This window comes from Natator depressus, chromosome 6 (genome assembly GCF_965152275.1).
Source record: "Natator depressus isolate rNatDep1 chromosome 6, rNatDep2.hap1, whole genome shotgun sequence".
In the NCBI taxonomy this organism is placed as follows: Eukaryota; Metazoa; Chordata; order Testudines; family Cheloniidae; genus Natator; species Natator depressus.
This window is the reverse complement of record NC_134239.1, coordinates 51,962,455-51,989,492: the sequence shown is the minus strand read 5'-3', so window position 1 is coordinate 51,989,492 and position 27,038 is coordinate 51,962,455. Positions and strand designations below refer to the sequence as shown.

Here is a 27,038-nt window from a genome sequence, read left to right as displayed (position 1 = left end):
GGCTGTTCGCCTATTATTAAGGTTGCCCAACACTTCCCATTATAAGCAAAACAGGCACGTCTAAAACTTTGCCCAACTTTAACCATTTGAGCAGATGTTTCTTATGCCAGGATGTTTGTTATGCCTCAGGCTCTATTTTTGTGTGTGGGGAAAATTTTAGCCAAAACGGTTCAGCCATTTCCGAGAACAAGACTACGGGAAAATATTTTGCCCATGTTAAAACAATTCAGGCAACCTTTTCTTATAAAGGCTCTAGAACCTCAGGCTGTGCAACAGGGACTTGAAACTTATCAGGTGGTGACCTTTGTATCAAAGATGAGCCTTTTGTCATCTCCCTGAAAACATAGCCAAGTTATAGGCCTCAGAGAAACTGCAATTTGCCAGTGCTCAGTAGAGACTTACTGGAGCTTCACAGCTTAATTCCCCAAAGATTCCATCAAGAATGGGCATGCTCTAGACTTCGGGTGAGCAGGACTTTCCAGCAATTACAGTTCCCAGCTGCTCTGGGCCATGACGGGTCTTGGTCTGACCCTAGAACTGAGAGCAGAGAGCATGTCTCATAATGCATATGTATGAGGGGACCGAATCAGGGTTGCACAGGCAATCTTAATTCTGAAATTTCCTAACTTTTCAGAGCTTGACTTTGTAACCTTAATAATGTTCTTTTAAGTTTTTGTATATGTAATATTTATATTGTGATAGTGCTTAGGAGAACCAGTCATAGGCAAGGACTCCAGTGTGCCAGGTGCTGTACAAACACCCAACAAAAAGGCTCTATATGGTCAAAGATTTTATAATTTAAGTAGATTCACAGAAGCAGAAAAATTTCATCATCCACTTTCCCCTTCTAACCTAGCATTGTTAGTTACAGCACATTTACTGTTCTGTCCAGTCTCATTTGAAAAGTCTCAAGCTGAAAGATTTCCACCACTTCCCTTAGGAGACTATTCCACACTCTAATACATCTCACTGTCAGGATAAATATCAGGGAAATCTGCCAAAGTTTCCACTTCCTTAATTTCATCGTTCTACTCCTAGCTATACCCTTAGTATCACACTTTGCACCCTTCATATAACCCAGCATATGTAACCATACCTTCCTTCTTACTCATTGCTTAGCCAAGCTAGACATTATTTAACTCTTTTAATATCTCCTCGTAAGTCAATCCCTCCAGCCCCTTAATCATTTTTGTCGCTCTTTTCTGAAATCCCTCCAGTTTCTGGAAACGGAGGCGATTCAAACTGAATGCAATATTCAAAGTTAAACTTTAAAAAGAAGTTGACAATGCCCTTTTATAAGCCTTGTTTGTTTCCAAGTGTGGAACTGCCACAATTACCAGGAGATTACAGTTCTCAAAGACTAACAGGCTGCCTGCTTTTTTTTTTTCCTTCTTTAAAACTAACCAAAAGAGCCTCCCAAACAATACATCTTCTGAATCTTTGAAATGAAACATAGTTTAAAGACCTCTGTTCATACAATCACCTGTAGATAAGAGACACACCACACACACCTTAGCAAATTACACATATACAACCCTGTAACCCTGCAATGTTCATTTATAACGAAAATGCCAACTCTGCATTGCCTTTAAGCTAAATGCATGGCGTGTAGATTTCATAGTGGACACCAGGGTCTACAGTACCATTGCTCCCAGAGAAACTGAGCAGAAAGTAAAAACAACGAGGAGTCCTTGTGACACCTTAGAGACTAACAAATTTATTTGGGCATAAGCTTTTGTGGGACATAACCCACTTCATCAGATGCACGGAGTGGAAAATACAGTAAGCAGGTACAAATATACAGCACATGAAAAGATGGGAGTTACCTTACCAAGTGGGGAGGTCAGTGCTAACGAGGCCAATTCCCAACAGTTGACAAGAAGGGGTGAATATCAACAGAGGGAAAATTACTTTGAATTGGTCTTATTAGCACTGCAAAAAGTAATTTTCCCTCTGTTGATATTCACCCCTTCTTGTCAACTGTTGGGAATTGGCCTCGTTAGCACTGACCTCCCCACTTGGTAAGGTAACTCCCATCTTTTCATGTGCTGTATATTTGTACCTGCTTACTGTATTTTCCACTCCGTGCATCTGATGAAGTGAGTTATATCCCGAAAGCTTATGTCCAAATAAATATGTTAGTCTCTAAAGGTGCCACAAGGACTCCTCGTTGTTTTTACTGATACAGACTAACACGGCTACCCCTCTGAAACCTGAGCAGAAGGTAGAGGCGTAGTTTAAGCATATTGAAGGTATTATCTTTAGCCACATCTGGGGAAGGGTAGAAGATCAAAGGATCACTATGATCATTTGTAAGGCACACTCACAGCTATATATTGCTTGCACACAGGAAATTATGTAATTCATAACCGATTACATATGTGTTGAGCTGATGTATTTTAAAAACGTGCAATCTTTAACTTCTCATTCCACCACCTCAAAGGATTTATTATTCAAGGCACCTTGGTCCAAAGCTCCTTCTAGTCCCGTTTGTTCAAGAATAACCCAAAGATCACAAATCATTTCCTTAGACTTTAATCCTCTAACTTCATTCTCTCTCTAGGGGTGCCATCTCCTCACCGCATTCTCACAGGGCCCAAAGCAGTCACTACAGGCCATCAACTGATGGCATCTTAAAGAAAGGTCAGAGATGTTGGTGCTACCATAGAGACACCTCAGTGTGGGGGGGAGCACAGAGATGAAAAGAGAATGTCCCCCTGTGCAGTGGACAGTGATGTATCACGGTTCAAATTGCTCCTTTTGTTATCTGAGAAAGCTGCTGTCTGTTGTCCTCCTCCTGACCTTTAAATGTCATTAAGGGAAAAAAAATCCAGCGTGCTCTGGCAAGAGTGAGCAAGTGCTTGCTGAAAGCTGCCATCTGCAGATCCAGAGCTCATCAGCGTATTTACCAACTCTGGTTAATAGCAGCAGAGTTGCCTGATTGAATATAATCTTTCCTTACTGCTATGCTATATCCTTGCTGTAGTTACTGATACAAAAGGGTCTAATTCAGCCATGCGCAAAGGTTTTAACACAAGTCAAAATGTATCAAAACTAACTTTCTGTTGTGACTTCCCTGAAACCCACTGATGGGGAGAAAGGAAGATAAATTATTTTTCTGTCACTTTCATAGCAAGCTTGCCCAATTTGGGGGAAATTCACCCATGGCACACAAGTCCCATTTCAAGCTTTTAAGTCACACTTAAGTGACGTATAGGCTTTGTGCTGATTTTCCATACCGGGGTGAATTTCACTCTTTGAAATCAAATAACTATATTGTTTTTCTAACAGCCAGCTCCCAGGATCTGAATGTCCAGCCAGGCTCTTTGTCCTTCCATCCCCACCAGTAATAAAGAGTCAGCAGTCAGATGATGCACGAGGTAGACGAGCTCTACCACAGCCAAATTGGCTCTGCAGGGCTGTGTTAGTGAAGTCAGCAGGTGTGTAATCCAGGGACCAGCAGAGCAGGAGAGGAGACAAAGATGACAAAGAGAGGAATGAGAGAAGATAAGCAATGCCTAGACCATGGAAGTCATCCTGAGAGAGAGAGACAGGGAGCAATTTCTTACTATGATCCACTCTTTTCTATTCAGTGAAACTCTCTTATCTAAAGAAAGTTAAAGCTCGATAAACATGAATGCGGAGCCCTACCCCACCATTCACTGCCCGATTATAACAGAACTGTCAAGTTTAGCAAGGGCACCAGTAATAAAACTGGGGAACATACCCTTGGCAAGTAGCAGCAGGCTGACCTGGGTTGGTTTATAAAAAAAGACAAAGCTCAGGAGTGAGTGTTTGGAGGGTGCAAAGAGTGGCTGGTTATGTTTCAGTGTTTAATGTTGATCAACTGCAAACAATAATGCTTTAGTAACTAAGAATATAAAGACTTTCTAGGGAGGACCTGTGACCCAGACCCCCCCTCCAGCTGCTGAGCCCCTACCACCTTCACCTGGACCCCCCTACCGCCTCCCATTACCATTGCATCCAGAACCCCCCAACCAGCCCCTGTGCATCCAGATCCCTCACTGAGCCGCCCGCACCCAGATTGCCCCCCCAACCCTGTCAACCCACACCAGGATTCCCCCACATGAAGCCCCTCCACACTTGGATCCTGCCTTGCTAAGCTTGCCTGCCCACACAGAGGGACAGGACCCTGGGGTGCTTCTGGGGCAGGCCCGAACCTTGCGCTGTGTCAGGGTTGGATGCAGCCTCACTGCTGAGTCCGTGCACAGTGATCTCCCACCTTTGTGCGGCCAGTGGCCTGTGCGCCCCAATGCCATGCTGGAGCCGCCACATTTATTTAACATATAAAATCTGGAGAATTTTGCAGAATTTTAAAAAATTTGGTGCCGAATTTTAATTTTTGGGGGGCAGAATGTCCTCAGGAGTAGAGTTTACACTTTCTGATGAGGCAGGTTTCTGACAGTTATTAACACTGTAAATCTCCTGTTGCTACTGAGAGGCCCTGCAGTTACAAAGCAAAAAAACCACAAGACGATTTAGGTAGTAAACAGAGAGTGTGCATCTAAATCAGGGTTAAAGAACTGAACGTCTTCTTCTTGTGTAGTATTGATTTGTTGAAACAAACAAGAGGTTTCTCCATGTGCAGGTAGACTTGGCACTTACTACAATTTTCTTCATCGCTGCCATCTGGACAGTCCTCAAAGCCATTGCACCGGAAGCGGCCAATGATACAATGGATCCCACTAGCACAGGGGAAGAACGTGGAGCCACATTTGGATTTGGCTTTTGCTGCAAGACAAGAAACACAAAGAAAGCCAGAATTAGGGAAACAATTTGCAGAAGATTAAAACATCTTCCTATCAGAAGGATCTAAATGCAGGGCTGACCAGACACTCCCCATTACAAGACGTTGCTTTCAGTTCTTATAATTTTGTCAAGATTAAGTCATTTAAAGGACAAAATTTTCCATGCAGGGTATCTGCCTTGGCTGATTTTTTTTGTTATTTTATTTTGAGGGTGGGGGGTTTGTGTTTGTGTTTGAGGGTGGGGGGTTCTGCAGCTAAAACCCCCGAAGATTCTGTCTGCATAGAGCAGACTCGGACCTGGACTTTCCCGGCAAATGGAGCTCTGGACTGCTGAGGACCATGCTGGGTCTATAGACCTGAAAGGAGAGCAGTGAGCCTGTCTCTCAGGTGCCCAGGACGAATTGCCTACTGGGCTTGGGCAACGTGGAGGAGGGAGATGCCTGATTCAAATGCAGAAGAGACAAGAGCCAGAGGGTTGTGAGGAGGAAGACTGGGACTGGAGGGTGGCAGGAGAGAGGGAGGGAGGGAGGGGAGGAAAATTGGTAGTCAGGGTGTGGGAGGAGACAGGGACTGGCTGAGTAAAGAGTGGGACAAGAAACTGAGGTGTGAGGAGGACAGCAATATTGGACAAGGAGCCTGGGGAGAGAGATTGGGACTGGGATTCTGTGGGGATGGGGGACAGAGAACGAAGGGGAGGGGTTGAAGGGGGTGCTAGAGGCCAGGATCAGGGAGAGAACAATCAGATGAGGAGCAGGAAGTGGGGAACGAGGGCAAGCTGGGCAAAGAGACTGGGGGCAGAAGGGGGAAATTGAGATAGGCAGTCCAGAGGGGGGACAGGTTAGAAGGAATGGAGAGAAAGGGGCCACACTTAGAGCATGATCCCCTCCACAGCCTGGAATATAACCCAAAATTTCTGAGTCTCACCATCCCTCTGCTGTCAGAAAATATCTGTGAAACCCACTGGGAAAGTATGTGTCCACACAGAGAACCTGTGATAGCCCACTACAGTTCTGGTCCCGCAGTAGGTTGTCATTCCCTATCAGTTACTCCATTAGCACAAGTGGCAGAGGTCCGTGTGGTGGCTCTAAAGATTTTAATCCTGCTGATGACCCAAGTGGGTGTCAATATGATGTCATGTGATGGATTTTTTTTTTTTGATTAACAAAAACACCTTAGGAAATCACACACAAAATTTTGATAAAAGATTATTAAGGTTGTAAAGTTAACTACTAAAAAGTTAAGAATTGCCACAATTAAGGTTGTCTGTACAACTCTCAGAGATACTGTAGTGATGAGAATCAAAGAGATGCCCATGAAGAAACGAATAATTCTGTCTTCAGAGCATGGTTTGAATAACGTGCAGTACATAAGGCCTGGGGATATACTTGATTAATGAAGATAAAGCAAAATACTGAATAGCTGATCACTAGTGCACTCAATGAGACAGTGGTCCAGTGGAAAAAACAGTATGTGATCATATAATTAAAGACCGTATCATAATGCAAGCGGTCTGAATTAAGGCTGAACAGGCAACCTTAACTCTGGCATTTCCTAACTTTTGAGTGCTTGACTTTGCAACCTTAAGGGTTCAATTAAAATGTGTGTGTGTGTAATACACTGATTGCATGGTATCCCTTACTCCTCTATCATGTGGCTTTTCTTTGATTGTAAACACTGTAGGGCAGGGACCATGTCTGTCTATATTTTGACAGCATCGGCATAACAGTAAATAATGAATACTCAGTGTCAAAATGTACACAGCAAACCAGATTTAAGAACGATATTGCAATAAATCCCAGGCTACTTAGGACTTCACATTTGTTAATTTTCTGCATAACACGGCCACTCACATCATGATGGCAAGAGCAAAAACATAACTCTGAGCCATGGGCTCAAAAAGCCTCAGTTTCTACCACATGAGCTCAAGACAAGTTCCATTTAACTGTTAGCATCACAGCGTTCATGGCACAGTTGAGCAGCTTTGATTCCACCAAGTAGAAGCCAGTGGTACAGACGTATTCTAGTCAGGTCATAACATTTCATATTTCTATCCTGCCCTTCCTTCCCAAAGATTTCAAAGAGCTGTACAGATTATAGATATACCCTACAACGGAAATACTTGCAAGGAAGAAGACAGCAATCAACTGGTACAGAATACAATCAATGCACAACCAAAAAGCCAGGGGAAGAAATATCTTTCCACGGTCAATGGGGCGGACACTTGTTAGGGTACAAATCACTTCTAAGCTAAGTTTCCCACCTGTGGTTACCACCACCAAAGAACAAATGTTCCTCCAAAACATCCCCCTATAAGAAGATTTAACATGTTTGCTCAAACTCCTTTATCCATTCCCTTCCAGTTTTTCACATTGGCATGCAGCTAGCATTTCCCTGAAGCTGTATTAGTGGATTCTGGCCTCTTTGAAAGGTTTCTTATACGTCACAGCCAATCACTGATCCAGTTCACTCACTCACTACTGTGTACTTGCATGCAATCAGACCTGTTCAAGTGTGTGTGTGTGTGTGATTATAATGAATACATATTGTCCTCCAGTCACTAGCCTTAGAGAGAAGACTTAAATTGTACAACTAATGGAGAGTCTCCTTTGGCCCAGATGGTAATGGCCTGTTTTCTTGGAGTAAAACATCCCCAGTTCTAACCCCACCATCACGTGTTGATATCTATGCACTTGCACCACATGGATTTTATGAGGACTCCCTGAACGGGAGATCAGAGCGTGATGGTGATAGGCAATGCTTTTATGCCCAAAATGAATCTGCGCCTCACAGACTGGAAAAGTTTAACCAGTTTAGGGGATGGTGAAGAAGTGTTACAAAAAGACAGCAAAGGAGGCATAAGGAGTGCAACAGTGGGGAGGAAAAAGGAAAGGAAATAACTAAGACAGGTGAGGGAGCAAAGAAGCCAGGACTCTGGAATCAATTCGGAGGAGATTCTCTCTTTCAGAGATAAAGTCAACACAGCTGCAGTGAAATCTTCCCTGATGTCTCTCAGCAGATATTATTATATACACTGTTTAAAGAGCATTCACAGCAACTGTTACTTGATTTAGTATCCTTCCAAACCCAAGTCATGCTGTTCCTGCCCTACTCTTTACAGTATTAGTAGTTCTCAGTTAGGATTATGAAGTTAAGATGTATCACTTCAGGTATTCACCAAATACCATTTTTTCCTGAACAGAATCCAAGGTCCACTCAGAAATAATAGGCCATTGCTTTGAAGAAAATAGGCGATAAATTATCCTGGAGTTACTGCCATGTTTAAACACACTAACTTTGGTAGTGGAAAAATCTCAACTGAAAAATATTTTATGTCTTCAGAACTCTTTCCATATTGCATTAGAGCTACATATCTTAATAGCCCTATGCTCGGAGACAAGTCCATACTTCACTGAGCGTTTTACGCTTCAGCTGCAGAATCCAAGGACCACCGAAGTACCCCTATGGCAAGCACAGTCTCTGTTCACATCCACCAGGTATCTGGTTCTTTAAAGTCAGGACACAAATACACTGGTAGGTCAATGTGGGAAAGCTTCAACTGCTGTAGCCTATGCTGCACCTGCTGTATAGATAAATGGAGGACTTCCGTCTACAGTCCTTCCCATTCAGCCCCTGCTCACTAGCACCAAATCCAGAAGACAATAAAAACAGGCTGATGAGTCACAAGAGGCAGCATACTGATATTCTAAGTTACACAGGACGTACAAAGATCCTTACTTATTTTCAGTTTTCCCCTCTTGACACAGGTCACCCAAAGCAGGGGATTTAAATTTGCACTCCAGGAGAAATAGCATGACTGCTTTTACATAATTAGATCAAGTACAAAGAAAAGCAATGAGCTGGAATTCAACCAGTCAATATTTTTTTGGCACATCTATGTGCCTTTGCTTGAAATTGGAGGAATTTCCCCTTGTCCAGACCCCACTTGATAACGTGTCATGGCAGATGTGACCCAAGAGCAGTAATTTATACACACATCAGCTGAAACAGAATATGCACACAGAGTAAAATGAGAACTGACAGTGAGCTGCAGCACCATGGACACTGGGAAGAACAGAACAAGTGCATCCTTTCACCATTGAAACATGCATTTCAGATCCCCTTTTGGCCACCATTAACCACAGAGTAAATCCCCTGTTGCCAAAAAGCACCACCTGTCTCTCAAAATCCAACAAAAAGGTAACTGATTCAGTTAGTTTGGGAAGAGCGCTTCACCACAGCATAAGTTGGTCTCTAAAATGAAACCCCACGCTGATTCACTAATGAAGGGTGAAATTCACCCGGTGCAAACAGCTAGTACAAAGTCTATGCTCAAGTTAAGTCCCAGTTGAGTCCTATTTTGGCAGCTTTATGCTGCCCCACTGCACAGAGGTCAATTGCCACCAAAAAGCAAAGCTGCTTTATAGCTTTTATAGCTATTTCCATAGAATTGGGTTGTATATTCCAGCACAGAAATGACAGCTTGCAGGCATCATTCTGCAGCATTGATTAAAAGAACATATTACTACTAGCTTTAGGGCACCAATAGAGAACCTCAGAAGATAATACATTCCCTTTTTAAAAAGTTTAATCTGTTTTATGATTTTTCAGCATGGAGAAGAACAATTCCCTACAGCGTGGAACCAAACAGAGACATGGCACATATAACGTTCAAGCCTAATTATACATGGTTGGATTAACAAAATTATCAAGCCCCACAGCTCAATCAGAGGGTCCCAAAACATGACTGGGAATGGACAGCCTTACAATGGATCCTCATTATTGGAAGCACCGATGCTTTTGTACTGCATAATTAACTGAGTGTAATGTCGCAACTGATCAACCAAGATATCAGATGTGCTACCGAATTACCAGCAAGCAAGGTGTGGGGGCGGGGGGGGGGGGGAGAGAGAGGAGTAACAAACAAGGGCTAGGTGCAAAAGATCCAAGCAGCCTCGCAGAGGGAATCCAAATATTGGTCAACAGCACACTGCTGGGAAGTCATAAAGAGAAAGGCTTTTGAGAAGCCAGAGGCACCTGCTAGGTGGCCACTGGGCTGGAACAGTCCCAAACTGCAGGGCTTATTTTAAAACCTATTTATTACAATTAGTGTTTCTTCTTGTTGTACTGAGCTTCGCAAATAAAACCTCAAAGAAGAAAACTTGCTGACTGAGCTTTAGTTCCTGAACCATGTCACCAGCATTTTGCATCTATGATAGTATGTGACACAGAACAGGCAGATTTCCTATTTTTAATTAAGGCAATTATTTTAAAAAGTGCTCTCTAACTCTACAGTCATTTTCAGATGGGGGCCAGGGAAATATGGCTAACAACATAGCCAGGTAAGCAGCAGACATTTTGAGGCTATCCGCAGCTGAAAGTGAACAACATGCATTTCAATATCACCATCTTTCCATTCAATCTGTTGCCTCAGAACCTCCCCAGGTAGCAATCATGCAAAGTAGCTGCATGCTGCTTCACAATCACAGGTCTCAATCCTACAGTAACAATGATGTATTTGACTAATCAAATCTTGGTACCTTCCATGCAACAGCAGCTACTCTCTAAACTGATTCTGTACCCTGTGCAGATGCTGCATCACTTCACTGCCACGGATATATTCTTAACCACCTCTCTGCCAGTTCACCCTAACTCCAGCTGCTCTTGCAGTGGCCCTCTGTTGATACTCTGACATTTCACTGAAGTCACCATGGAGCATCGTGGGGAACCAGGCCACAGGGCAGTACTAGAAGTTCAAATGGCTTGATGCAACGAGGATGCGAAGCAGCAGCACAGCAACTACTCTGTGACAGAGTTATACTGCTCCCTCTCTCACTCACACTCCATGCTCGGAAGCACAGTGATTAGCATAAATGGAAGACAAGGAAGATGACTCAATTTCAGGCAACAACACTGCATACGCAGGCCTGGCAATGGGATACAGCGCCTTTCACCTCTCGATTGCTGCTTCAAAATCCAAACCAGCTCAGCTGTGACAGAAAGTTGCAACCAGCTAGTTAATTAGTGGGTTTGGTAGTTTCAGTCCATTTCCCAGTGGGCAACCAACCATCACCAAAAACTGCCACCATCACCACCACCAGCAGTCACAGCACACTGTATGGGTGTGGGAATGCATCATCCTCTGCCTTAAAGGTGGTCCCATGAGGGGCACATTGGCAGGGCCTCTCTGGAAAATAAGGCGGTCAACCGGGCACCATTCCTCAGTACCACGTTCTTACACAAAGTCAGTTACACTGTATATTCACACACACAATACAAATGTGATTATCCAAACCTCAATTCGCTTTTGCCCAAAACAGGGCCATTTACCAGCATGTGAGCAAAACCTTTTGGTGACCAGAGTCTAGTGTCCTTCAGAAAACTCCCAAGGTTATCTGTTTTTATTCCCTCCCCTTTGATCCTTGTCTAACCATTCAAACTGTGTAGATACACACACAGATCTTTAAGCAATTATTACTAGAGGAACACAATAGAAAATGTGTCTTAAATAGAAACCTATTTTAGGCTCTGTATTTTTTCTAGGGAGCAATTAAGGAATCAATAGTCAGTTACACTGGTGGGAATAAATCAGCATCTGCCCCATACCAGACACCCCACTCACCTACAGCACACAAATATAAAAGGAAAAGAATTTAAAAGAGTAAGACTCACAGCCCCTTAATACGGCCACAAAAAAAAGAGCTCAGTTTCCTTTGAAAGAGGAAGACATTTTTGCTCTTGTGGTGCTAAAGGGATGGTAGCTTTTGCTTGCTCTAATTTAAGTATTAAGGGACAAATCCAAAGTCAGCTCTGTCGTACCAGTGTAATTCCAGAGTAACTTCACTGAAGACAATGGAGTCTCTCTGGATTTACATTGGTGTAATGGGATCCAGCCTTAAGGCACTGCAGCACTAGTAAATCCACATTCTGCTCAGAGCACGTGTGTTAGTTAATACAGTTCACCACCTTGTTTTTGCCTAGTGATTAGCGCAGGGGACAGCAGAAAAAATGGTTACTCACTTCTCGTAACTGTTGTTCATGTCCATTCCAATCAGGTGCGTGTGCATGTATGTGCACGATGGCTGGAAGATTTTTCCCTTAGCAGCATCCGTCAGGCCAGCCTGGGCACCCCCTGGAGTCGCACCTTCATGGCACTCAATATAGAGCCGTGCTGACCTGCCACCCCTTCAGTTCCTTCTTGCCCGCTACTCAGACAGAGGGGTAGGAGGGTGGGTATTGGAATGGACACGAACACCACATCTTGAAGAACAACAGTTACAAGGAGTGAGTAACCGTTTTTTCTTCAAGTGCTTTTTCATGTCCATTCCAATCAGGTGACTCCCAAGCCAAGTTCAGGAGGTGGGATCAGAGCTGTCCACTGATTGGAGTACTGCTCTTCCGAAGACCGCATCATCTCTGGCCTGCTGGGTAATTGCATAATGCGCGGCAAAACTGTGTATGGAGGACCACGTCACAGCTCTGCAGATTTCCTGGGTGGGAACTTGAGCCAGGAATGCTGTCGATGAAGCCTGCACCCCCTGATAGAGTGTGCAGTGATCAGCGGTGCGGGAACACCTGCCAGATCGTAGCACCCACGGATACAGGACACAAGCCATGATGAGATGCGTTGGGATGAAACCAACTGACCTTTTATCCTGTCCGCCACTGCCACGAACAACTAGACCGACTTTCTGAACGGTTTCATTCTCTAGATGTAAAAGGCCAGCGCTACAGACATCCAGAGAGTGGAGTCTCTGCTCCCTGCTGCTGGAATGAGGTTTAGGGTAGAAAACTGGGAGGAAGATGTCCTGGTTGATGTGAAACTGAGAGACGACCTTCAGGAGAAAAGCAGAGTGAGGCCTAAGCTGAACCTTGTCCTTATAGAACACCTTGTAGGGAGGGTCTGATGTCAAGGCCCTGAGCTCAGACACGCTCCTGGCTGAGGTTATCGCCAACAGGAATGCAACACTGTAGGAGAGGTAGAGCAGGGAGTATGTTGCTAAAGGCTCAAAAGGGGGGCACCCATGAGCCTAGAGAGGACCAAGTTGAGGTCCCAGGCAGGGACCGGTTGATGGACATGAGGGTGTAACCTGTCGAGCCCTTTTAAGAATCGGCTGAGCATGGGGTTAGCGAAAAATCAAGCAGTATTTGCACGCCCGAGTGGAAGGCCGAGATGGCAGCTAGGTGTACCTGTATAACAAACGAGACCCCCTTGTGCTTCAGATGGAGGAGGTAGTCCAGAATGTGGGCACTGAGCCAGCATTGAGGCCAATGGCGCTGCGCTGACCAGATCGAGAATCTCTTCCACTTGGCAAGATATGTGGCTCTCGTAGAGTGTTTCCTACTGCCAAGGAGGACCTGTCTGATCTGGTCTGAACAGGAAAGCTCCAATGGATTTAACGATGGAGCTTCTACACCGTAAGATGGAGTGACTGGAGGTTCGGGTGTTGGAGACGTCCGTGATCTTGTGTGAGACAGTCCAGGGAGAGCGGTAAGGTAATCAGCGCTCCCAAGGATATGTCTAGGAGGGAAGTGTACCAGTGCTGACGGGGCCAGGCCGGTGCTATCAGTATGACCTGAGCTCGATCTCTGTGGATCTTGAGCAGCACCTTGTGAATGAGCGGTATCAGTGGAAAGGAGTAACGGAGAGAACCTCCCCAACAGAGGAGAAATGCATCAGCACTGGAGCCCAGGCTGTGATTCTGGAAGGAGCAGAACTGCTGGCACTTCCTGTTGCATCGCGTGGCAAAGAGGTCTATCAGGGAAAACTCCCACCTCTGGAAGATCGAAATTGGGACGTCCGGGCAAAGGGACCACTCATGGCTGTGGAACGACCTGCTGAGGTGGTCCGCCAGCTTGCTCTGTACCCCGGGGAGGTACAATGCCTGCAGGTGAACTGAATGTTCTACACAGAAGTCATAGAATCATAGAATATCAGGGTTGGAAGGGACCCCAGAAGGTCATCTAGTCCAACCCCCTGCTCAAAGCAGGACCAATTCCCAGTTAAATCATCCCAGCCAGGGCTTTGTCAAGCCTGACCTTAAAAACCTCTAAGGAAGGAGATTCTACCACCTCCCTAGGTAACGCATTCCAGTGTTTCACCACCCTCTTAGTGAAAAAGTTTTTCCTAATATCCAATCTAAACCTCCCCCATTGCAACTTGAGACCATTACTCCTCGTTCTGTCATCTGCTACCATTGAGAACAGTCTAGAGCCATCCTCTTTGGAACCCCCTTTCAGGTAGTTGAAAGCAGCTATCAAATCCCCCCTCATTCTTCTCTTCTGCAGACTAAACAATCCCAGCTCCCTCAGCCTCTCCTCATAAGTCATGTGCTCTAGACCCCTAATCATTTTTGTTGCCCTTCGCTGGACTCTCTCCAATTTATCCACATCCTTCTTGTAGTGTGGGGCCCAAAACTGGACACAGTACTCCAGATGAGGCCTCACCAATGTCGAATAGAGGGGAACGATCACGTCCCTCGATCTGCTTGCTATGCCCCTACTTATACATCCCAAAATGCCATTGGCCTTCTTGGCAACAAGGGCACACTGTTGACTCATATCCAGCTTCTCGTCCACTGTCACCCCTAGGTCCTTTTCCGCAGAACTGCTGCCTAGCCATTCGGTCCCTAGTCTGTAGCGGTGCATTGGATTCTTCCATTCTAAGTGTAGGACCCTGCACTTATCCTTATTGAACCTCATCAGATTTCTTTTGGCCCAATCCTCCAATTTGTCTAGGTCCTTCTGTATCCTATCCCTCCCCTCCAGCGTATCTACCACTCCTCCCAGTTTAGTATCATCCGCAAATTTGCTGAGAGTGCAATCCACACCATCCTCCAGATCATTTATGAAGATATTGAACAAAACCGGCCCCAGGACTGACCCCTGGGGTACTCCACTTGACACCGGCTGCCAACTAGACATGGAGCCATTGATCACTACCCGTTGAGCCCGACAATCTAGCCAGCTTTCTACCCACCTTATAGTGCATTCATCCAGCCCATACTTCCTTAACTTGCTGACAAGAATACTGTGGGAGACCGTGTCAAAAGCTTTGCTAAAGTCAAGAAACAATACATCCACTGCTTTCCCTTCATCCACAGAACCAGTAATCTCATCATAAAAGGCGATTAGATTAGTCAGGCATGACCTTCCCTTGGTGAATCCATGCTGACTGTTCCTGATCACTTTCCTCTCATGTAAGTGCTTCAGGATTGATTCTTTGAGGACCTGCTCCATGATTTTTCCAGGGACTGAGGTGAGGCTGACTGGCCTGTAGTTCCCAGGATCCTCCTTCTTCCCTTTTTTAAAGATTGGCACTACATTAGCCTTTTTCCAGTCATCCGGGACTTCCCCCGTTCGCCACGAGTTTTCAAAGATAATGGCCAAGGGCTCTGCAATCACAGCCGCCAATTCCTTCAGCACTCTCGGATGCAACTCGTCCGGCCCCATGGACTTGTGCATGGACCTGAGGGCTTCTTGGCACAGGAGAGAGGAGCGTGCACCCGCCCCCCCCTGCCATTTGCTGATATAGAACATTGCTGTCGTATTGTCCATTGACTGATGCACACATTGTCCAGTTAGGTAAGGACAGAATGTTTGACATGCCAGGCGCACCGCTCTCAGCTCTCTGGCATTGATGTGGAGACGCAGATCTGCTTGCGACCAGAGGCCTTGAGTTCTGCGGTCTCCCAGATGAGCTCCCCAGCCCAAGTCTGATGCATCTGCCACCAGTGACAGAGATGGCTGTGGGGCAGGAAAGGGGACCCCTGAGCACACCTGCTCAGCATTGACCCACCACCGAGCGAGTCAAGGACCAGGGGAAGCAGGCTCACGATCCTGTCCAAGCTGTCCTGGGCTGGGCGATACACTGTCGCTAGCCATGACTGGAGCGGTTGAAGCCTGAGTCTGGCTTGCTGCACCACACAGGTACAGGCTGCCATGTGCCCGAGAAGTTTCAGGCATTTTCTAGCTGTAGTGGTGGGGAACTGCATGCTGCCTCGGATTATGTCGCTGAGGGCCTGAAACCTCGCCTGTGGCAGGTATTCCTTGGCTTGGGTCAAGTCCAGTACTGCCCCTATAAACTCTATCCTCTGGACGGGGGACAGAGTCAACTTCGCTTCATTTAGGAGTAGACCCAGGGTCTCAAAGGGGGCTCTGATAAATATGACCTGAGACTCCACTTGGTTCCTGGAGCGGCCTTTGATCAGCCAGTCATCGAGGTACGGGAACACCTGTACCTGGTGCGGCTACAAGAACGCAGTGACAACTGCCATACACTTGGTGAACACTCAAGGTGCTGCTGACAGGCCGAACAGGAGGACAGTAAATTGGTAATGGGAACCGTTGACCACAAACCTGACGTACTTCCTGTGGGGCTGAATGATTGCAATGTGAAAGTATGCGTCCTTCAAGTCGAGGATGGAATACCAGTCTGCTGGATCTAGTGAGGGGATGATGGAGGCCAAGGAGACCATACGGAACCGGAGTTTCTTTACGAAATTGTTGAGCTTTCGCAGGTCCAGGATAGGCCTGAGGCCGCCTTTGGCCTTCGGAATTAGAAAATACCGGGAATAGAAACTCTTGCCCCTGTGCTCCAGTGGAACCTCCTCCACTGCCCTTAGCGATAAGAGCAACTGCACCTCCTGAATGAGTAGATGCTCCTGAGAATGGTCCCTGAAGAGGGACTGGGAAGGGAGGTGGAAGGGCGGGAAGGCACAGAATTGGATGGAGTATCCCCTCTGTACCATGCAGAGCACCCAGCGGTCCAAAGTGATACGGGACCATGCACGGTAGAAAGGGGATAGTCGGAAGGAAAAAGGTAAGGTGGGGTCGATCCAGTCTCTGATCTGGTGCGTCATTCTTGACCACACATTCAAAAAGCCAGAGCCCTAGCCTGAAGATGGGTGTTGCCTCCTCCTGCCACTCCTGTTCCTCCTCCGAGAACAGTCCTGTCAGTTATGCTGATGGAATCTCGGAGGAGGTTCCGGTTTGGAAGTGTCTCTGCTGTGTGGCGTGAGTGTGCAGGCCCAATGACTTGAGGCTGGCTCATGAGTCTTTCATGCTGTGCAGCCTCGTCTTTTTTTTCTCCTCCTGAAAAGACAGAATCTCACCCTCAAATGGGAGGTTCTGAATGGTTTGCTGGACCTCGTAAGGTAGCCCCGAGACTTGGAGCCCAGTCGCCATGACCGTAGTGGTAGCATCTGCAGCGTCCAATGCGACCTGGAGGGAATTGCGGGAGACAAGCTTCTCCTCCTCCACCAAGGCCAAGAACGCGGTTCGGGAGACCCTCCAAACTGATATGAACACTATTTCAATCATTGAATAATGCTCACCTTTAAGAATTCTGATGCTCAGCACTTGGAAAGAGAACCCTGCCTAAGAACTCAGTTAAAAGAGCCATACTAAAATTTTAGTCTCCAGAGGCTGTGCTAGCCAGATGACATCAAGAGAAGCTCTTATCTACTGGAAGACAGAATTTAACCTTTTGCTAAAAGTCACCATGATTCTCCCTCTCCAGCTCAATTTCTCCTATAGTTCCATTGAAAACCTAGGCTCCTACCCCAGCCACCTCAGCTAGGCAGCTGATGCTACCAAAGCTTTAGAGACTTTGGCCGGAGGCTAATTAATAGCTGCAATAAAAGGTGCAAACTCAGGCTGGACTGAAAGGGCCATTTTGAGGCTCTCTGAATTTAAGTGGAGCAACTCAAACAACAAGTATCTCGTAGGAATGAGATATAAGGCTAATGAAATAGTAGGAATGGGATATAAGGCTAATGAAATAGTAACAACATGCCTGTGCTGAAGGCATGGGCGAGTAGGTAGGAGAGCTGAGAGCTACTTTTGGCTCTGGCACAGACTAACTCTGACATTTGGCCAGTCTCTTCACCTGCCGGAGGTCTCAGTTTGCTCATCTGTAAAATGAAGATATTACCCTACCTCACAAGGGCATTACAAGGGTAAATACCTTAATGTCTGTAAAGTGCTTTGAGAGAGTCAGACAGAAGGTACAGTTCTAATGAAATACTACCATAAGTATCATTAAACACAGACTGATCTGCTGGAAGCATGGAACAGGAAGGAATAGAAAACAGAAGGTAATTGTCTGTCTCTATCAAATCTAGCTGACAGCTGGGCAGAACCACATGACTCTCCCAGACACAGGTGTTTAAACCTTAAAACTGCTTCCAAATGGAAGGAAAGTCTGCTTTAAAAGTCATCTCTCCATCTGGGATCTAGCTGATGCCACTTCTCATGGGATAAGAGGAGAGGGTAATAAATCTGCCTGAGCTCCCTGCACTTTCCATACTTAAAACAGCATTCATGTTACATGACTCATCCCCTCCATACCCAACCCCAATCATTGGATCCTTTTATGGCCTATTCTTTCAAATGGCAAGCCACAGATTTTTCCGAGGAAAAATATAACATAGATCCAAGCCCGTGTTGTAGGAACAGGCCTGCAGGCCCCTGAATGGACTAATCTCAGAGCATTACAGCCTGAAGAAATGGATCCACTGAGCCGGGTCCCCAAAATACTACTTGCTCAAAAACCCCTCTTCCCCAAGCATTTTGATTTTCGTTTTCCAGCAGCACTCCCTCACTCCTTTTTCAGAGTGCAATAGAAAGAAGATCACTGGGCTCCACCAGCCTGCTCCTGCTCCTTTCGAAATCCATAGGGTTTTTGCCACAGACTTGAACAAGAGCCTTTAGTTTCTCCTGTAGTCAGGGGATAGAGTATGCTTCTTTGTCCCCTTCCAGGTCTCCTCTGATAGAAGCCCTTTTGTTTCATCACAGGCACTTGAGAGGGAACTTCAAGATAAGATCCCTGATCAACTGCTTGAACTTTTTAAAGTTAATATATTGATTCGCTTTTAAAAGGTTACGTTGGTGCCTGTTGTGCACAGAACAAGGAGGTAGAGCTGCACACAGACACCGGACTGTAAAGTTCAGGGAGAAATCTGGCCCTCTTGACAGCCCAAACAGACTAGAGCCAAAAGATTTATTGTGCTGTTAACGAGGACTCGGTTTCTAAACATTCTTACAGGTCTGAAGTCTGTGCTCTGAATGAAGTGCTATAAGCTAAACAGCGGCAGTATGACAGATTGATGACTTGCAGACAAGGGTTCAGCAGCATTTGTGTCCCCCTTTCCAATACACAGAAACAGCCCCAGGTTTCCGTCAATTTAAGAAATGCATGAACCACTCTCAAAAGGTTCTGGGAACATGTAGGCACATCTGGAATGGTACTTACCATTTCAAGCTTATTGCTGTAATGCTTCCTAGGTCCACAGGAAACCTGGGACAGCAGAAGGGCAAGAGGAAGTAGTGATGGTGGAACTAGATGTCATCAATGTAATGAGCAGAAGTTGCTAATGTCTTATATGTCCATCATCTTACATGTGCTATCATCACTTCAACGGGTCTAAAACTTCTAGAGCAACTCATCACTTTCGGCTACACATTCCAGCTCTATGAAAAAAGTCAGCACGGCTGAAAATCAAAAGCTGTCTTGTTTGGTCTTATAAACCTTTTAAAAAAGCTAATATTTGGCTACACACACACAGCCTGGGCCACTAAGACATCATCCATTATAACTGCACCTATATTAAATTTTGCTAACATGTACCCTCAAAGTTTGAGTACTTAAACACGCTAATCTCTTCCTTAATTCTGGCATCACTGCTTGACTGTCTCCTTCTACATTCATGTGCAAAAAATAAAACAATTAAAAATTAAAAAAAAAAAATCAAGAAAAGTTCCCCTAGTGACAGGTTTTATTAGAAGCGTGTGCCAGATTTGAAGACCTTAGGAAAGACCCAGGGAGGGTTGTAGTTTGGGATGGAAACTATGTTAAACTGTAGTTTTGTTTTCTAAAATGAATTCATTCCCAAATCAGGAAACACTAGTTTCAGTGGGATTGGTATGTTCCATACACTAAAAGCCAGTCATCTCCTCCTCCTCCTTTCAATCCATCTATACTCATGCCTAGTCCATGATACCCATCTTTTGTGTTCATCTGCATGACATGTAACCTTGTCCTTTGTACCTGCCACACCCTTCCTCAGTAAATCTAGCGTTCCCCCACCCCATAGATCATATCTATTCCACGTAACCTGTCAGCATTCATCTGTAGTAGGAATGCACCTGGTTTAAATCCTGCAGTCTGTCAAGATTCCATTTCTAGGTTGTTCAGAAATGTGTAAGCTCCTTGGGGGCAGTGGTTATGTCCTCTTCAGTGTCAGCACTCAGCAATGAAACAAGTCAATGACCACCTAAGACTCCACTGTCGTGGTTATGCTACATACAATGACCACCTGGAACTGCTGTGATAGCAGGGATAGACCAGAAAGCTGCCTCCTCCTTTCCCAAAAGCAAAGGCCCTATTTTTGGGGTAAGGGAGAATTTTCTTGAGCTGTTAGCAGTATAGGGTCAAATTTTCAAACGTGTCTAAATAGTTTAGAAGCTTAAGCCTCATTTTTAAAAGTGATTTAGGCCAAGTCACTTTGGCACTCTTTTACCTGTATATTTATAACAGCTGAGCAGTGCTGATTCCACCCAGTGGAGGGTAATCAGGCACACTACTCAATTCATGACAACCAACAAATAGTTCTATGACTCGCTGTGAAGGAAAGATGCACATGTCTGTTCCTGAGACTAATGTTTATACAACATCCACAGGAGGGCAACTCCAGTCAGTACATTCCTTGCACCAAGTGGGCTGAAGTGAATCAGATCACCACATGCATTTGGAAGTAGGACTCCCAACCCTTGGTACCTAGAGGGAAATCTAGGTATATCTAGAGTTCAGATTGCACTAGTTTCTTAACTAGAACGTGAGAGTCCAAACCTAACCTAACCTAAGCGACAGCTGTACTGGCAACCTGCCAAGAGTGCCAGGGCTCTGCAGCTAGTGTGCAGCACAATGGAGCAGGCTGTAGATGCCCTCATCTTTAAATAAGGCAGTGCAGCCCAGAGAATGGTTCCAAGTATGCAAGGCTCCACCTTAACCACAGCAGCCTGTGTGTATATTATAATTTACATATGTACACATACATATAAAGCAGAGACTGACGTTAAGTATCAAAAGCTAACGGATGTTCCAAGAAGCATAATTTTTGCCATCGATATATTAAACAGTGCAGAGTCAGTAATCTTTACAGATGGGTAGGATTAGTCTGATTGGAGTTCTTGGACTGCTGCTGTATTTTAGGAAGATCTCAGCTGATTTAGACAATCCTTGGGGCTTACTGATGTTACCACTGAATTGGGCAGACATTTCTTATTAGCGAAATGCTGCATCTCAATTCTTCCAGTGCACTGAGCTCTGCATGTCTATCCTAAAGCCTAGTATTTAAAAGATAGCAGCCTGAGCTATTCTGTGCCCTTTGTTCCTGAACATGAAAGCCATTCATTAGCCTCTGACTCTGCAGGGTGGCTAAATCCAAGCAAAATAACTTCAACCATAATAATTGTATCATGGTAACATGCAGTCATTAAATAGCTTAGAGAGATTCCAATATTTGCTTTCTCTACAAGGCCCAATTTTATATTTTATTTTTATTATTAACATGGCCAGTTGACAAACTGGATATTTATCCTCAGCAGACAACAAAGCTGTGGGTCTGACTGTTCTTACAACAAGTCTAGAGGAAGGAAAGGACAAAGGCTCGTGCTACCTCTAAACAACCCCAAACTGTGTTGCACAGGTGGAAAAAGGAAGAAAAGATTTTGTAGAGAGGGTGAAAGTAGCTGTTTAGTCAGGTTCTTGCTTTGGCATAATTTTATTCTGTGATTTATGTAATGGAGAGGGCAGAAAACAGACAGCATTCAACTCTAGCTATAACTCCAGCTTGCTGTCCAACAGCATATCGAACTTGAGGCCTGGTTCCCATCTCACAGAAATCCACCTACTTCAGCGCAGTAACTCCAGATGTACACCTGCATAGGGAGGGATCCAACACATGCACAAAGGCCCCGCCGATCCATTCATGTATCAGTGCAGAGACAGGGGCGAGTGCAGCTTGCATATCTCCTGTTCTGGTGTGGTTAGGAAAGTGAGGAAATTCCCAGGGCCCCAGCCATCTTTCCTGCCCACCTATGGGGGACTTTTTGCAAGGGGAATCTGCACTTCCCAGGGGGCCTTCCGCAACAGGGTGTTCTCCAGAGGCCTGTGCAGCTGCTTTTCTCTCCACAAATGGGACCAAAGTATTATATAAATGCTAAGTGTGCATATATAGATTATATGGAATTACTGAATTAACCTGTAGAGAAATTACAGAAAAAATGTATAAAACTAACATGGAATGTGAAAACCAGGGTGCTTTATTCCCCACATCAGTTTAAATAAATTCATACTTGTAAAGTGTGCTAATGATCAGAAAAGCGACTGTCAAAAGGCATCTTCATACTCACCTCTTACTCTGCTTCCTGAGTGTGTTCAGAAGTCATGACAACATTTTTTACTACCTGCAGAGGCCCGCTTAGCTAAGCATGTGCTGTCTGGGCTCTATTCTGCACCGTCTGTCATCCATGTAACTTAGTTAACCAAGTTCCAATTGCAGAATCTTTATTATTGGTGACAATGCATAAACCCAACTTGACTTTCAGATCCTCAGTTGAATTTGCAGTGGTGGTAATTAAACATTTTTTACTTGCAAACAGAATCATGTGTGATCTGGAATCACTAACACACACACACAGAACCCAAAGACGTTTTTGCACAGTCACTTTCCAGACCAAAACCTCTAAATCCTTCTACCCCTCACACACAGCTCAGATTAGAATGACTTGTCACAGGGTGTCACTGTTGGTTCACAGAAAAATAGCTCCATACACAGACCTGGCAGAAAAGAAATGGCTCTCTTGTAAGAGGAATGAAGGAGAAGCTGCAATTTGTGCGTTTGGTACATCCCTAATTTTGGCTCCTGTCATGTCAGGCAGTTAACTCAGATGATGTGCCATGCTCCAAATCTATACCATCTGCTGCTCGTTAGCTGACAGAAAGGCAGCGACATGCAATCCCTCTACTAGCTGTTGCTCATTAGCTGACAAAAGCCATTTTCAATGTTCACATTTTATTAGATTTTAGAAAGAACAAAATCTTAAACAAAAAGAACAAAGGGAAAAAGGGACAGGAAATACAGATTCCAGAAGAAATTATGGTCTTGGAAAAAAATGGCACTGCTACTGATAATTCTGGCTCCAGAGTGCTGGGCACATGCAGGCTTGCGGGTAAGTGTGTGTGCAACCACTTGAAGGACTGCACCCTGTTTCCACAGAATTTAACTGCAAGGCTCCCATTGACAGCAGTGGGACATGGATTTGGCCCTAAAATAATATCTCCATTGAAACAGAATCAACATTAGGGGTTTCCATTGTATCTATCTCCAAATAGTCTAGAATAAATGAACATCTTTCTAACCTTTTTTTCCTTCTCCTTAGGTTCCATTTGTTTTCGGGCAACCCCCCAGCTTTTCCACACCCCCAAACCCTCCAATATATACTTATGGATCCTATTTGTGCATGAGGTGAACAGTGTCAGACTGACAATCCCAGAGACTGAAGCCCTCTGTTTAGACTCAGAACACCTGCAGCGAGCGCACAAGCAACGCACTCTGCTAACGTGGCCAGAGAGGACTTTGGGAGCCACAGAGGTAACAGCCCCAAGCTCCTGCAGCTCATCCTAGGTTTTGAGATTCTGTACTTCACAGAAGTAATCTCAGCTAACCATTATGAAGCGTATGTGGGTCTGAAAACAACCTGGAGGATGCTACCCCTGTTATTGGTTTTACATGTTTGTTATGGCAATTTTCCTTTGAAAATCACCATCTTCCTGCAAGTAAAGGAGTGGCCTGGTAGCCTTGCAAAATAAACTGCAGGGGATTCTCCATCATCGGGGGAAGAGGAGGAGAAGGAGGGAGACTGATCTTCAACTGCTCGGGCAGCCACGGATGCTAAGGGTCATTGCAAACCCCTTTCCTGGCTAACAGCCTGCAGTTCAGCCTATGACTAATGAAAAGCTAGTGAGATGTCTGGTCACAAGGAGCAGCAGCTTAGCAATAAGAGGCAACATGACCTAGTGCAGTGTTTCTCAATGACTGCTCTGTGGACCAGTGCTGGTCCCTGAAACCTCCCTGACACAGTTTAGGAAGGCAGCAAGCCGGTCCCTTGTATCAAAAAGGTTGAGAAACACTGATCTAGTGAACTAAGTATGAGACCCAAGTTCTGACAAGGTTTCCCCCTGTAGATGAATTGCTTCATATTTCTGTCTCTCCCTCAGTTTCTCCACCTGTTAAATGAGAAAATATCCTCCTCCCTCATAGAAGTGCTGTGACAATGACTTATTCCATATGTGCTAAATATGATCACCGACATAACAGAGGACCACAGAATGATCACAGCCAAGGCCAGCGAGGACTGAAGAAGAGAGCAAGAAACAATTAGACATGGCAAAGGGCTGGGCTGCACAGGATGGGCTGAAGGGGAAAGAACGAACAGAAAGGTGCTGCTTTTTAGAGGAGAGGGAACAAAAAGGGAAACCTTAGGCAGAAATGTGGAAAGTGATCTGATTAACAGAGGAGGTCACACATGGCAGGAGAGAGAAAAGGGACTAAAGAAATGGAAGGAGGGAGCAAGGCATGTAAATTTTAGCTTGCTGATTCAGTTTTTTTGTCCCCCTTTTAATTTTTACTTCTCTGGCAGATGGCTAATTATTCAGTACATTCATGGGAACATGGATGCTATGGAATATTCTGAACTGCATTATTATAAAGTTTTTGGTTACTCTGGGTTCTATAGTTAAGTAGTCAAAGAAAAAGAATAAAGAGACCCTAGAATTTATCAGCATGTAAGCAAAACCATTTGGTGACCAGAGCCTAGCGTCCTTCAGAACTCTGACTTACTTGCTTGATGAACTTGTCCTCACTGCAGAGATAAGCTCAGAGAACAAGTGTTGCTCCAACCCAACTCCCAACCTCTCTAGCTTGAGTTAAGCTTGATTTAAGTTTGAGCTAGCTGATCCATCTATTTAGTGCTGCTATTGTTGTTCTCCAGCGTGATCGCTCTCCTTCAAACTACATTAGCTTTAAAAAGGCATTAATTCAAGCCCTGAGAGCATAGGTGCTGGAAGTAGGGGTGCTGAGGGTGCTCCTGCACCCCCTGGCTTGAAATGGTTTCCATTATATACAGCGTTTATAGTTTGGTTTAATGGCTCTCAGCACCCCCACTATAAAAATTGTTCCAGCACCTCTGCCTGACAGCATGAGTATATACACTTAATGTTGGTGACTGTTCTTGAACCTCAGCACAAGCATCTGGGCTCTGCTTCTGCAGCAACAGAGGAGAGTGGTAAAGGCCCAAAAACATTTTCCTCATATCACATGTATTATGCTTTGGGGAATGATGCCAAAGTTATCTTGCTGACCCTCTGCTCCACAATCCTTAAGGTAGCTCTGACCAAAGCAGACAGTGATCACAGCAGACAGGAGTCAGTTATGTTTTTATGCCCTTCCCCAACCAAAATAAGCAGATTTTCAGGCCCACCCCAAAATGCTAAGGCTGGCTCTTAAGAGGTTTCAACTCTGACCTGGAAGTACTGTCACCATCTCTAGAGTCAATGATAACTGAGGATTCAATTCTAATCCTTTCTGTCAAGAAAAGGGACCAAATCAGTGGCAATTATGTTGGTATCCCCTGGGAACGGGCCTTTCTTCCAACCTACTGAAATATTTTGAAAATATGATAAAACACACACACACACACACACCAGTTATCCTGTGGAATGTTCTGCCACATGTTATCATTAAGGCCAGGAGCTCAACAGGATCAGAACAGGAGTACATGCTTTTGGGGTAATAAGAACCATCTACAGCTGTATTAAGATAGGATAAAAAAGGGAGGAACCCCTCATGCTTCAGAGAATAAGCCACTAATTGATGGCAGTTGGGAAGAAACTTCCCCTGTTGCCAGTTATTCCATAATTGTCCTCTCTGGGGTTTCTTGCACCTTTCTTTGAAGCATCTGGTATTGGCCATTGCTAGAGACAAAATAATTTACATGATGGGCGATGGAACTGTTCTGATATGGTCATTTTTATACTTAAGATTTCATAATCCTATGATTCTCATTCTCTCACAGTTTTTTGGGCCCTCCATGATCCTGTCAAAGAACTCCCATCGGTCTGCCACTGGTCACAGGCTATGCCCACCATCTCCCCACCCTCCTCCTTTCATACAACCCTTTTGGGGTCCCATATCAGTACTGGCTGATAATCATGCACAACTGATCAAAGGCACTTCTTAAGCAACCCCAAGCAACAGATGATGTACCGCCTGCCCTCGAGGGGGGCGGGGGGGGGGGAGCGAAAGAGACGGTGACTCTGTGTCAGATGTGAAAAGGTGTGATGCCTCTAACCCAGTAGAAGTGATGTGAGATGTCTGCCCTCATTGCAGGGACAGCCATGGACACAGGAGGGGATTGTGGCTGGGCTGAGGTAAATGGCACGTCTTGTGGGTAAATGATGGAGTCAGTTCTTTAGCGAGAATCTCCGCAGTTTGCACTGCACTAGGAGCCACCAGACTAGGATAAGGAAAAACCCTGCTCCCCTAAAGCTCTCTGGATATGTCACCTGACCCGCTTGTGTGAAGATCTATTTATTTGAATCCCTAAACCTATGAGTGTCTCCCTTCCACTTTGGCTTATGTGACCTGTCAACAGCAGGCCAGGGCAGTATATGAATTACTTGCTCTCCCAATCTCTCTTCTTCATGCTAATTTTACATTTATGCAAGAGATCAGGTGGAAGATAAGGTGTGGGAAGAGGGAAGAATGGTCTAATTACTTCTTTGTTTGGGCCAGGTTAAAGGGACACAGCCAAAAATCTTGGCTAATACAATCAAACTGGATGGCCTTATTTAAATGAAAAGAGATCCAAAGGAGGACAGTTCTGCAGACATCCAAATGCACAGTGGCAGCATAACTTAGATCAGCATGACTCACTCCAATCAGTCTGGAAAAAAAATGATTTTATGAACTTTGGTTTTGCAGCTATTTAAATTTTGTTGTCTGTTACTGTGTTCATTATCACCTGCCTCACACTGGATCCAGCCAATTCTTCATAATGAGAGAGCATTTGAATGGAGATGGGATGAGGCACGTTTGGCTATCACCAATTCATGAACAAATGAATGCTAACTCCAGCCCAGTGCTCTTTCATTAGGAGTCTCTATATTTGCATCTGGGGGGAAATGACAGTTTTCAGGCAATAGATAGC

The 27,038-nt window shown here is 45.0% G+C and overlaps 1 protein-coding gene across 3 annotated transcripts in view; it reads right to left on the bottom strand.

Annotated features, from left to right (window-relative positions):
• Positions 1-27,038, bottom strand: part of LDLRAD3 (low density lipoprotein receptor class A domain containing 3) — a 168,505-nt gene that overhangs the window by 88,780 nt on the left and 52,687 nt on the right. For all 3 annotated transcript variants that reach the window (XM_074955282.1, XM_074955280.1, XM_074955281.1), the window contains one exon: positions 4,627-4,752. In XM_074955282.1, the coding sequence (XP_074811383.1) occupies positions 4,627-4,752 (126 nt within the window). The remainder of the gene's footprint in view (positions 1-4,626; positions 4,753-27,038) is intronic.